Consider the following 12,717-nt stretch of genomic DNA (forward strand, 5'->3'; position numbering starts at 1 on the left):
TGCTGTGATTTAATATTGGAGAAGTTACAGTCACCCACTATGGGCAGGTGATGGCCTAGTGGCATTACTGCTGGACTGTCAACCCAAAGATCCAGGTAATGTCTGGGGATCTGGCTTTGAATCCCATCACAGCAGATGGTGGAATTTAATTCAATTAAAATTAAAATATAACAACTGATGAATGGACACCTCGCAACAATTGCCAGATAGGGATGTTCCTTCCCAGTCAGGGAACACTTTAAGGACATTTGGCTCAGATCTTCAGGTGACCATCCTCCAAGGTGGTCTTCAGGATATGCAAGAACACAGAGTCACTGAGCAGAGGCTGATAAACCAAGTTCAGTATCCATGAGGATGGCCTCAACCAGGTTCTTGGATTCATATCACACTACAGGTGACTCCACTACACTATACACTCTCACTCACACACAAGCACACAAACACACACACTTACACACAATCACATTAACATACTCACACAGACGCTCTCTCATACACACACTCTCTCAGACACACACACCCACACTCACGTACACATCCTCACACAGACATATACTCTGTCACACTCTGCACACACTATCAAGCATGCACACACGCACTCTCACATGCACACAAATACTCACTCCCTCTCTACCACAAACACATACGCACCCACACACACTTACTCACTCTCACTCTGTTCACACACACTCACTCTCCCTCTTTCCCTCACACACACACACATCAGTCTATGGGGAGAATTTGCATTTGCAGATTTTTTTTGTAGAAACATTCTATTTTGTTAAAAAAAACACAATCTGTAGGCAGTCAGTCCATGTGACATTTTATAAGTTCATACTTTGGAAATAAAACCAGTCTGGCTCAAGATTGGGTCAGACTGTAACCTCACACCTTTAATCCATTGTCTTTTTTATAAAACCTTCGGTTATCTTGGGACTGTGACTTGAAAGAAGTTCTGGGATTTAATGAATATTAATCAATCGAAACATATATTTCCATTGTAAGTGATTAAAGACTTAACAGCAATCTAGATTTGTTCAATACGTCGCATCAGTTATAAACTCTGTATCCTATGATCGAACCCCACTAGCTCCCTGACTAAGGGGCAGCTCTCTGAAAGCTGGTGCTTCCAGTTAAACCTGTTGGACCATAACCTGGTGGTGTGTGATTTTTAACTTTGTCCACCCCAGACCAACACCAGCACCTCCACATCAAACCAGCCTCTAGCTCCGCCCCTGTTTTAGCCCCGCCCCGTGATCAAGTCATGCGCCCTGATCTAGCTCCGCCCCCCTGACCTTTGTCCCACGCAGTTCGCCATCTAGCCCCGCCTCCCATCTCGTCCCTCCGTCTGACCTAGCCCCGCCCCTTGACCGAGACCATCACCGTCTGCAGGTGTGGTCCCGCCCCCCAGCCGCCGACGTGGCGGCGCGGTGTGTTGTGGGAGACGGTGAGGCTCCGCCCTCTGATGGTGTGAGTAGACGTGCGGCCCACAGTTCCGGCGGCCGGGCGGCGGGAAGGCGAAATGGGCTACAGCGACATCATGGGCGCGGCGGAGGACATCGCTGACCAGGTACCAGGGCCCGTAAGCCGGCCCCCCCACCCCACCCCACCCCACCCGCAGCAGCAACACCTTCCGGCCCGGCCACCCCTCAGCGCCAGGTCTCAGCCTGAGGCCCGGGCTCTGGGCACTTTCCCCCCCACCCCCTGTCCCCGGGTCTGGGTACTTCCCCCGCGGGGGTCTGGCTGCCTTGTCCTTGCCTTGTGCTGTAGTCTCCTTACCCCAGGCGCTCTCTGCATTGTTTCTGCTGTTAAATAGCTGAACGGTAAAATCACTTTAATCTCTGATGTTAGCAACAGGTTTCGCTCAAACCTATAAATGAAAAAATATTTGTGTTTATCAAGTACAGATCCTCGAGTTAATGTGTGTGTTTCTGAAGGGTGGTGCTTTTGAATGAATTTAACTCTCACCCATCGAACATGTCCAGGATGCGACTCATTTTGGTCTCTGTTTGCGGCTACTTATAATTCTTTGTATGGAATCTCGCTTTCTTTGTGCAATGTTAAATACCTGTGTAAACAGGTCATTCTCTAATTAAACCTTACTGTTGCAGTAGATTTTATAGCTATGGAAAATTGTGCAGATATGCAGTGTGACACAATTATTATCTCTTTTTAATATTTCAGTCCACTTCTTAATTATGAAGTGGTATTTGCTATGTTGATAAATGAGTCAAACAAATTGAGTTACAGTGTGAGTTTAGTCAGTCCATACTGAGTAAAGTTAAAAATCACACAACATCAGATTATAGTCCAACAGGTTTAATTGGAAACACACCAGCTTTCAGAGCGCTGCTCCTTCATCAGGTGGTTTTAACTTCGTACACCCCAGTCCAACACCGGCATTTTCAAATCATGACTACTATCGACATACTGAGTAAGACTTCCTTTGCTAAGGGACTTTAATGAAGCAGCTGGACTGTTTCTGACAGTTAACAACTTCATGGTAACTTTAACTTGTCCCATATCTGTTTCCAGAACTAAACAGAATATAGGTTCTTAAATTGACTGCACTGGGGTACAAAATACTGTTATTTGGATTGTTAGTCAAGCAACATAATCTCTGCACTTTGGTGGCTCAGTGGTTAGCACTGCTGCCTCGCAGCGCCAAGGACCTGGGTTCGATTTCAGCCTCAGGCAACTGTCTGTGTGGAGTTTCCTCCAGGTGCTCCAGTTTCCTCCCACCGTCCAAAGATGTACAGGTGAGGGAAACTGGCCATGCTAAATTGCCCATAGTGTTCAGGGATGTGTCGGGGGTAAATGTAGAGTAATAGGAATGAGTCTGGATGGATTACTGTTCGGAGGGTCGGTGTGGACTTATTGGCCAAAATGGCCTGTTTCCACACTGTAGGGATTCTACGATCTATGTATCTATCATTGAATTCTGAGTTTGCAGGGCAAAGAGCTGGTTACAGCAGTAATTAGCTGACGTATACTGTCCCCTGTTAGATTGCACCAAATCATCCAGGATTACAGTGTGACACTGAAACTCTGTCTACAAACTCTGAAGTAATTCGTATTCCTTTGTTTTGTTCATTAACTCATGGGGTGTGGGTGTCATTTACTGAGGCAACATTTCTAGTTGCCCTTGAGAAGGTGGTAGTGCACTGGTTAAACTGCTGCAGTCTGTATGCTGTAGGTAGAGACACAATACCCATAAGGAGGGAATTCCAGGACTTTTGACCCAACAACCCTGAAGGAAAGACAGTATATTTCCAAGTCAGGATGGTGAGTAGCTTGGGACACTTGTAGGTTGTGGTGGTGTTCCCATGGATCTGCTGCTCTTGAATTTCTAGATGAAGTGGTCGTGGGTTTGGAAGGTTCTATCTAAGGAGCCTTGTGCACCTTGGAGATTTTACACATGAGCTGCTACTGAGCATTGATAGTAAGGGAGTGGACCTGGTATCAATCAAGTGGACTGCCTTGATCTGGATAGTGTCAAACCTCATGAATATTTTTGGAGCAGCATCTGTCCAGGCAAGTGGAGAGTGTCCCTTCATATTCCTGACTTGTGCCTTATAGATGTTGAATAGGCTTTGGGGTGTCAGGTGGTGAGTTACTTGCCACAGCATTCCTAGCCTATGACCTGCTGTTGTAGCTGCTGGTTATATGGCTAGTCCAGTTCCATTGCTGTTCAGTGGCAATCCCCAGGATGTCGGTTGGAGATTTGGTAATGGTAACACCATTGAATGTCATGGGGAAATAATTAGATTGTCACTTGTTGAAGTTGGTCATTGCCTGGCACTTGTGTAGTGCTGGAAAAGAACAGCAGGATAGGCAGCATCCAAGCAGCAGGAGAATCGGTGTTTCGGGCATAGGCCCTTCATTGGGGCTTATGCCCAGAATGTCGATTCTCCTGCCCCTCAGGTGCTGCCTGTTCTGCTGTGCTTTTCCAGTACCACACTCTCAACTCTGAGCTCCAGCATCTGCCGTCCTCAGTTTCTCCATTACTTGGCAAATGTGTGGCGTAAATGTTACTTGCCACTTGTCGGCCCAAGTCTAGATATTGTATTTGAACATTGATTGCTTCAGTATCTGAGTAGTCACAAATGGCGCTGAGCACTGCAATCATCAGTAAACATCCCCACTTCTGACATAATGGGGAGATTATTGAAGTACCTGAAGATGGATGAGCCTAAGACGCGATTGAGGAACTCCTGCAGAGATGTCCTGAACCTGAGATGACTGACTTCCAACAATCTCAGCCATCTTGCTATGTGCCAGGTATGACTCCAGGCATGGCTGTGAAGAATGGGTACTTTTAGAATAGCACCCTATGTCTTTTGGAGAGTGAGATCAAAGGAAGTCTCTTGCAGATTGTGACAAGTTGGAACATCAACAAAACCCTTGGATTTCTTTTAAGAAAATTGCATAAAGGACTTAGAATTCTAGAATGGCTTTCACAACGCATTTAACAGTCAGTGATGTATACTTTTTTTTTCCCCCAGAGGATCGTAAGTATTACAATGTAATAAACATGGCAGCCGGTCTGTGCACTGCAAGCTCCCCCAGTCAGTGGTGTGACAATAGATAATCTGTGTTTTACTAATCTCATTGATAAGTAGACATTGGCAAAGGATATGGGAGAACTCCCTGCTCTCCCAGTAGTAGCTGTGTGGATCTGTCAGGAGCTGCTTTTATCACCACTGGAACCTCTGGATGTTTACTGGTCACTGTTGGGTTAGTATTCTTTGGTTGCCAGGCCCGTATTTAGAAAGGACAGCCTTTCTACTGTCAATGACCTATTCATAGCTGCTTCTTACAGACCACATTTTGGACTACAGTATGGTTATTTGTGAAGTGATGTCATGAGAGAATGCATTTGGGAGGAAGGAATGATTTTAATGACAGTTTTCAGCCACGTCTGAGTCTGTTGTCATCTTTCTGCTAGAGTTTGATCATTGTGCTTAGTCTGAAATGCTATTATCATGCTATTATGGAGCTCCCAGGATGATCAAAGATCTACTAAATGCCCCTAACAGATACTAAACCCTGACTTCATTGAGTGGACAGAAATGATCTCATGGCCACTGTTTTGAAGAACAGTAAGGAAGTTGCCCCATGTCATGAACAATAGTTATCTCTTAAGCAGTGACTTGTTTTTCCAAATAAATGAATTAGTAAATATCATACTGCCATGCATAATTGGCTGAAAACTTTCTTGGAATATCCAATGGATGTGAAATGTTTGTTTCTATAAGAACAAATTCTTCCTTGAGCCCACTTGCATGGTGCTGCTGAAGTCTATGTCTGCCTGTTTTTTCTTGGTTAAGTGTTGTCTCTTTCTGTCTCCACCATAACCTCCATCCCCCCCAGAACAAAGCAGCCAGCAGATTGTATAATGATGCCAAAAGCGAGCAGTTACAGTTACTGGTTTGGGTAGAAGAGAGGGAAAGTTCATTCCCCAAATCCCAGAATGAGGAACGCTTAAGTGGACCGTATGTTAGCTTGGACACAGGATCCGAAAGGGAAACAGTTTTGTGGTTAATCTTAAATTACTGCTGGGTTCTGCTTGGAATTCTCTCTATCTGTTCACTGTGACAGTGTAACATCTGCAATCTCAAGGACATGTACAGAACTGAATGGCATGTGAGGGATTCTAAGTGAATATAATGTTGAAATCAACACTGGAGCAAGTATTTGCAAATGTATTCTCAAGGAGAGAGAGTTTCTGTATTTTGATAGTGCCTTTCACAACCTTCAAGCTGTCCAATTAATAAGTGCTTCTGAAGTTTAGCCTCTGCTGTAATGACTGCACCGGGTTCTGATTCTCATCCATGTTTTCCAATCTCTTCATAGTCTTACACCTCCACATCTGATCTCCTTTAGCCTCTCAATACTCCGAGATTTCTGCAACCTGTAATTCTGATATCTTTAATAATGAGAAATTTCTGTATTTTGGTTAAATTCCAGCTGGGTGTTGAGTTCCCCCTTTTTAAGTATTTCTCAGGCCTGAGCGTCTCCTAGTAGGTCAATTCGGGAGTGGATGGAACTCTAGTGACTGGAGTATGAATTTGTGCTCAAAAGGCACCATCACAGGGCACAAAGATTAAATGGTACTTCACATATGTTTTTACTCAGGAGGAGGAGTATACAAGGACAGAATTCAAGAAGATGGACTGTGCAGCTCTTGAGCACATTGATATAAGAAACGAGGAGCTATTGGAGGTTTTAGCTGTTTTAAAAGAAGGCAAATTTCCAGTTCCGGCAGAATTGTGGGAGACAAGGGAGGAAATTGTTGAGGTGAAAATGTGTTGCTGGAACAGTGCAGCAGGTCAGGCAGCATCCAGGGAACAGGAGAATCGACGTTTCGGGCATAAGCCCTTCTGGATGCTGCCTGACCTGCTGCGCTTTTCCAGCAACACATTTTCAGCTCTGATCTCCAGCATCTGCAGACCTCACTTTCTCCTCAAGGAAATTGTAGAGGCCCTTACCCAAATTTTTAAATCATCTCTGGCCATAAGGGAGATACCAAAGGACTGGAGGGCAGTTAATACTTTCCAAGAAGTGTGGTAGAAAGAATCAGAGAAGTGTACAGCACAGAACCGGGGAATGTGAAACTGGTGAGTCTAGTATCAATGGTAGGGCAACTATTGAAAGAAAGTAATGAAGGAGAAAATTAATCTATCTCCATTTAGAAAGGTGAGCTTTGATCAGGGATAGTCAGCATGGCTTTGTCAGAGGTGTTTGAGATTTTTGGAGGCAGTGTACTGGTCCCAGGGCTGTCGCGGTGGTTGAGCTGTATTTTCAGTTTGCACTTTCACTGCTTTCATTTAGTTTTCCATACTTACAGTTTCTGCGGATGACCAAGCATTACCTGCCTCACCTTGCGCGCCTGTGTCTAATAAGCACCTTTCTAGAGGATGGGATTCGTATGTGGTTTCAGTGGAATGAGCAGCGGGATTATATTGAGGCCACCTGGAATTGTGGCTATTTCCTGGCTATCTGCTTTGTACTGATCAACCTCTTTGGACAGTTAGGTAAGAGGCAACCAATTGTTCTTTTCACCGTTACCCCATTTTATGCTGCATCTTGGTCTGTTGACTTGTTGTCTTCTCCACAGGTGGATGTATCCTGATATTAAGTCGAAATTTTGTACAGTATGCCTGCTTTGGACTGTTTGGAATTATAGGATTACAGGTAATAAGGAAGAACTCTCCACTGCTTTTTAACAATTAGTAACTTGAGCCTGAGATCTGTAGCTGGAGTCTAGTCTCTCCGAATCCATAATTTTGTATATTAGAGTTTAACAGCTAACGCATTCTCCCTCAAAAAAAGTTTTAAAATTTATGATTGTGCAGAGATGGAGTGAGAAGTGAAATGGTATCTTGTCTGTCATTAGCTCAGAGACTGAGGTCAGTCTCTAATAGTGGAAATATCAGCCCAGAATCTCACTCTTCATCACATTCCCGGTATTGCTGCAGAATTATTCAGATTTGACTCCCTTCTGATGTGACTACAATTGAATGCTGTATTCTGACACGGGAGTTTTGTTTAAAGTTTCTCAACCAGGCGTTATCCATACCATTTATTGCTATTATTTAAACAGGAGTGTGGCTCATGTTTCTCCATCAAGTTTCCTGGTCTCTTACTGGGTAGACTGCCTGCCCTGTCTCCTCTCCTGTAGTCAGCAATGAGATGTGCACTAACTGCTCCATTTCTTTGATTTCAGACTGTTGCCTACAGTATCTTATGGGACCTGAAGTTCCTGATGAGGTGCGTATCTCCCCCCACTCTGGCTGTCTGCCACCTCCCCTTTTTTACTTCCAGCCAGCGTTGCTCTGCTGTACATTCCAGCGTCCATGCTTTCGGGTTAAGAGCGCAATGGCTAAAATGTGTAACGTGTTGGAATTTGAGTTTCAATGACCTGTGTTAATACTCTGGCCCTCTCTTTGCTCTGGTTAGAAACCTGGCCCTAGGGGGTGGCTTGCTGCTGTTGCTGGCTGAGTCTCGATCAGAAGGTAAAAGCATGTTTGCTGGCGTTCCAACAATCAGCGAGAGCTCCCCAAAACAATACATGCAGCTGGGAGGCCGTGTCCTGCTCATCCTGATGTTCATGACCTTGTTGCATTTTAACGCCAACTTCTTCTCGGTGAGTTGGGAGTAGGCGTGCTGGGGTGGGTTGTCCGGGTGTGCTGGATATCTTTATTAATAACATGAAAAAGACATACAGCAGTCTCAAAGGAACACACTAGCTTACTTGAAAAGCCCAATTCTTGTGCTGAAACAGTCCAGTAACTTAAAATTTTCAGAGTGCGTACAACCCAGGTCATACCAGATGGAGTAACAGCCTCAGGAATTAATTCCTCCTCTCCTCCACGCTTGGTACTTCTAGTGCTATTTCAGTTTAGATTCTGCTCTTCCACTTCCACTATCTCTAGCACAACTTTTGAGTTTTTATTTTTACCGTTACACCTTCATTTTGCTTTGGAGCATACTGCTTCTGCACTTTAATCTCTCCTGCATTCCGGCCTATCTCAGTCTTTGTTATTTGTTGCTTGAATGTTGCCAAAAATAGGTTCCAATCTTTGTCGTCTGCTACCCCCAGATTTAAGGATAATGTCTGCATCTTGAGATGCTACTGTGACTGAACAGGCTGGTTTTCGACCCAGAGATCTATGGGTACATGGGGCAGGACATCCCATGAGGTAGTGGAACCAGGAGTACAGAATTTGCTTCCTTTTCTCTGCTGCCACTCTGCCTCAACGTTAAGACACTTTGACTCAACGTGTGATGCAGCATGATGGACAGATTGCCATTTACAATGATTGGCAGTAAGCTGCCCTTAGTGCTACTGAGCTTCAAATGCCTTAGTCCTATTCCCATTGTTTTCCCCAGAACACTGGCCATTTGAGAGTTGAAATTTGACCTGGCAGACTATTCAGACCCAGCCAAAGCTGTAATGTCATGAGCCTTCATTTACAATACTGGGGAGTTCTGAAAACACATCCAAGATCCGAAAACAAATTCCATGCATGTAAGGGTTGCTGCCAGTGTTGCCTTTCCAGTAGAATATCCTCTGCTTGCTCTAAGCCGCCCCTCCAGGAAAATGGGGCTCAATCATCATCATCACAGAATCCCTACACTGTGGAAACAGGCCATTTTGCCCAACTAGTCCACACTGACCCTTTGAAGAGCATCCCACTCGGACCCTTTCCCATACCCTATTACTATACACCTATGCGTTTGCAGTTCTTCTTCCCAGACATAGAGCCGTAGAACAGTACTGTACAGGCCCTTCAGCCCTCGGCGTTGTGCCAGCCTTATGAATAAAACTGAGCTAACAAGTTATTTCATATTAATGTAAAAAGGGCAATATTAGTTAAGTATTTTCAGATTTGCATTGTTGCTACTAATCAGCATTCCAGTCTTTCATTTGTCTATGATTTCCCTTTGCTTCTATTTATATGGTAGTCCTTTTAGTCACACTCAAGATTAATTATGAATGTTTTAACATTCTAAGTTGCAAAAGCCAAGTGTTCCCTGATTGACCACGAAAATGGTGATCCCACAATGTGCTGATCCCTGGGTGAAAGTGGGATAGTTTCCTCTCCAGGCATCTTTTCTAACTCCTTCCCCATATTCAGTGAGCAGAGAGTATTCTGAAAGGGAATACTCCATCATATGCTGCTGCCAAAAGACATCTCAGACCCAGCACATATCTAGTGACCTGCATACATCTGTCACCTGTGTGCAGCGTTTTGATTAGGGACAGCCAGGTACATTGCTGTGTTTCCATCGCCACAGGACTTGGCAAGTAACCCTGCCTGTGATATTGGAGTTGATACTTTGGAGAGCTGTTATTATCCATGGAATCTTGATGGTCACACTTTGTGTGAAGCCATGATAGTTGAGATCACCTAGCTGCTATAGTTGTTCTCTCTCCTCCCAGCAGGTGTGACATGCACTCTTCTGTCACTTGAAGACCTATGGTAGTTGCTGTTAGCCTTGACAAAATATAATGTTGAAACTGTGGGACAGCTGAGTGAGCAATAAAACTCCTTTACATCTTTTTACTATTTGACTGAAGGTTACAGACCTGAATAGTTAATAGTTTCTCTCCTCACTGACTCTAGCTGACCGTTTTCAGTGTTTTCTGCTTTTATTACAGTTTCCCTGCGTCTGTCATATTCTGCTTAAGTAATTCTATGTAATGTATGGTGCTTCATATGGTTGAGCAGTCAGTTGTATCTGGGTAAATGGTTTCTGAATCTGAAATGCCAGCAGGAGTCAGCACTGCATTGGAGAAGGGTGTAATAACGTGGTCAGGATTAGTGTTGTGCTCCCATCTGACCCAGAACGTGTGTAATTTTTCTCCCTTTTGTAGATTATCCAGAACGTGGTGGGAACAGGTTTGATCGTCCTGGTGGCAATCGGCTTCAAAACGAAGTTGGCCGCTCTGACCTTGGTCGTCTGGCTCTTCAGTCTTAACCTCTACTTCAATGCCTTCTGGACAATCCCTGCCTACAAGCCCATGCATGACTTCCTGAAATATGACTTCTTCCAGAGCATGTCTGTGATTGGGGGGCTCCTGCTTGTGGTTGCACTGGGCCCTGGCGGTGTTTCAATGGACGAGAAGAAGAAAGAGTGGTGATTGGTGTACCATCTTCAAAACTGCTGCCACCCTCCATCCGCCTTCCTCTTCCCACAACCACCACCTTTCATCCCTCTTCCTTATCAACCATCCTTCCCCACTGTTTTGTACAGTTTACAGTATGTACTTTTACCCAGATTTCAATGCATTCTCATTCAGGGCATGTAATGCTCCACTGCTCATTGGTAACTTCACAAAACACAGCCTTCTTTTGGCTTTCAGAGATAAAAGACAATTGTAAATTTACAATGTCCCAACAGTAAAGTATTTCAGGTTCAGACTTTTGACACTGGCTATGTATTAAAGAATTAACTTAGCCTCTTTAAAAAAAAACAAAGTTAAAATGAAGCCCCAGTTCAGGTTCCTGCTACTGTGTAGAGTTAGTTCTCTTTGCATATTCTTGTCCCAGGAGGAAAGGAATTGGAATATTTTCCTACTCTCATGAGTCAACTTGTAGCTATTATAACTCCTTATTTAATTACATTTCACTAAAAATGGTTATGTTCTCTAACACTAAGTTGTGCCAAAATGAGGTACCCTTATTGATTAAAATCCCTCCCAGGCTCTGTCTGTCCAAACTACCAGCTGAGGATCAACTCCTAGTGTTGTTCATCCTTTCTCTGCGAATGCAGTTTCTGTAACCTTTACTGATCTCAGATATAAGTAGATGCTGAGATCATGGGACAGACATTCCCAAAGGCTGTTACCAAGACCCAGAACCCTCTTGCTAGATGTTTAAAAGTGGCTAGTACAAACTGCCTGTGTAGTTGATGTATGTGCCAGGTGATTCTGAAAGGACTGGGGTTTGATTTCCCCAGTGTGTAGGTGGAGGTATGTGATTGGAGTTGTTGCTTTGATAATCACTGAGGGTTAAGAAGGGGAAACTGACTCAGATTTTAGGTCCTCATCCAATTGTGCACGCGAGTAAAAGCATGCTCGTGTGTAATTAATGTGTTTACTAGGTTCAGCTTGATTCCCATCTACCATATCGTAATACCTATCCATCACTCTTCAGGCTCATAGAGTGCCCTTGTTGCTTGAGATATGTGTGGAAACTGCCAGACAGAGCCAGTCCCTTCTATAAGGAGGATAATGCTGAATATCACTGCCACCACCATCACAAAGTGCAGAGTGTAGTGTGAGAGTGAATGACCTACATTTCCAAGTTAATTTTGCAGTGGATTGCTGATCATGTTATTGATGGATTTGGTATTAACATATACTGCCACTGAATATTCCTGTTTCAAAATTAATCTTGCTGTGGCTGTAATTTTCAAAAATATGTTAAGGTCTGCTTCCTGTTTTTAAAAGTGGTTGCATTATTTATCTTTCCCTTGACGTTGCATCTTGGTATTCTGCTAGGTTTAGTAGACCCTGCACAGTGGCAGAAATGGGTGACACTTCATGGCTGGTCCCTATACAAGTTGTTTCTGTTTCAAACAGAAATATTTTCAAAATGTTCAGGCACCCCAGGCCTCACCTCTCCTCCTCACTGTGACTCTTGCATGGAATTGTGTGAAACACAAGGGTCAAACTAGACTGTGATGTCCTCTGCAATTGAAAAGCTGAAATAAACAGCCAGCATCCAATGGACTGGAAATTCCTGACAAAGTTCACTTCAAGAGAGGAGGGATAGAAAATAATTTATATAAACAGCAATAACGATGGACTCATTCTGAAGCCGCTCAGTGCAATAACTGTCAGTATTAGTCGATGTGCCTGATTGGGAGGAGGGAGGGGTGGTACAGAGCGTACCTGCATTTCTGCTGGGAACGTGTTTACACAGCTTTTTTTTCCTTTAAAAATGTTCACATGTAGAGTACAAGGTCACTGGAGTGGAGGCAAGCTCTTACTGCTGTTGTGGCCACAGCAGCTCCAGACCATTGGGTAACTATTAGTGCAAAATTCCAGGAACCTTTGTTCTCTTCTGAAAATTGTGCTGTTGAGTTTGTTGTTAAATAAAAGCTGTGAATTTCCCTGCACCCCCTCTGCATTGTTGCATTCATACCAGTTGTTTTTCAACCGAGGTAGTGGGATTTGTTCTGTTGTCTGCTGGATTAGCAGAT

General features: G+C 44.0%; 1 protein-coding gene across 1 annotated transcript; it reads left to right on the forward strand.

Moving 5' to 3' along the window:
- Window positions 1-1,417: 1,417 nt before the first annotated feature.
- Window positions 1,418-12,633, forward strand: LOC122565012 (surfeit locus protein 4). Its single transcript, XM_043720647.2, has 6 exons — window positions 1,418-1,570; window positions 6,851-7,037; window positions 7,121-7,197; window positions 7,730-7,773; window positions 7,963-8,149; window positions 10,385-12,633. Exons 1-6 carry the CDS (start codon window positions 1,523-1,525, stop codon window positions 10,649-10,651), a joined length of 810 nt encoding a protein of 269 aa, XP_043576582.1. The 5' UTR covers window positions 1,418-1,522; the 3' UTR covers window positions 10,652-12,633.
- The last annotated feature ends 84 nt before the right edge of the window (window positions 12,634-12,717 follow it).

This window comes from Chiloscyllium plagiosum, unplaced genomic scaffold (genome assembly GCF_037043375.1).
Source record: "Chiloscyllium plagiosum isolate Xiang-an unplaced genomic scaffold, Cpla_swu_hap1 HiC_scaffold_21, whole genome shotgun sequence".
NCBI classification, from domain to species: Eukaryota; Metazoa; Chordata; class Chondrichthyes; order Orectolobiformes; family Hemiscylliidae; genus Chiloscyllium; species Chiloscyllium plagiosum.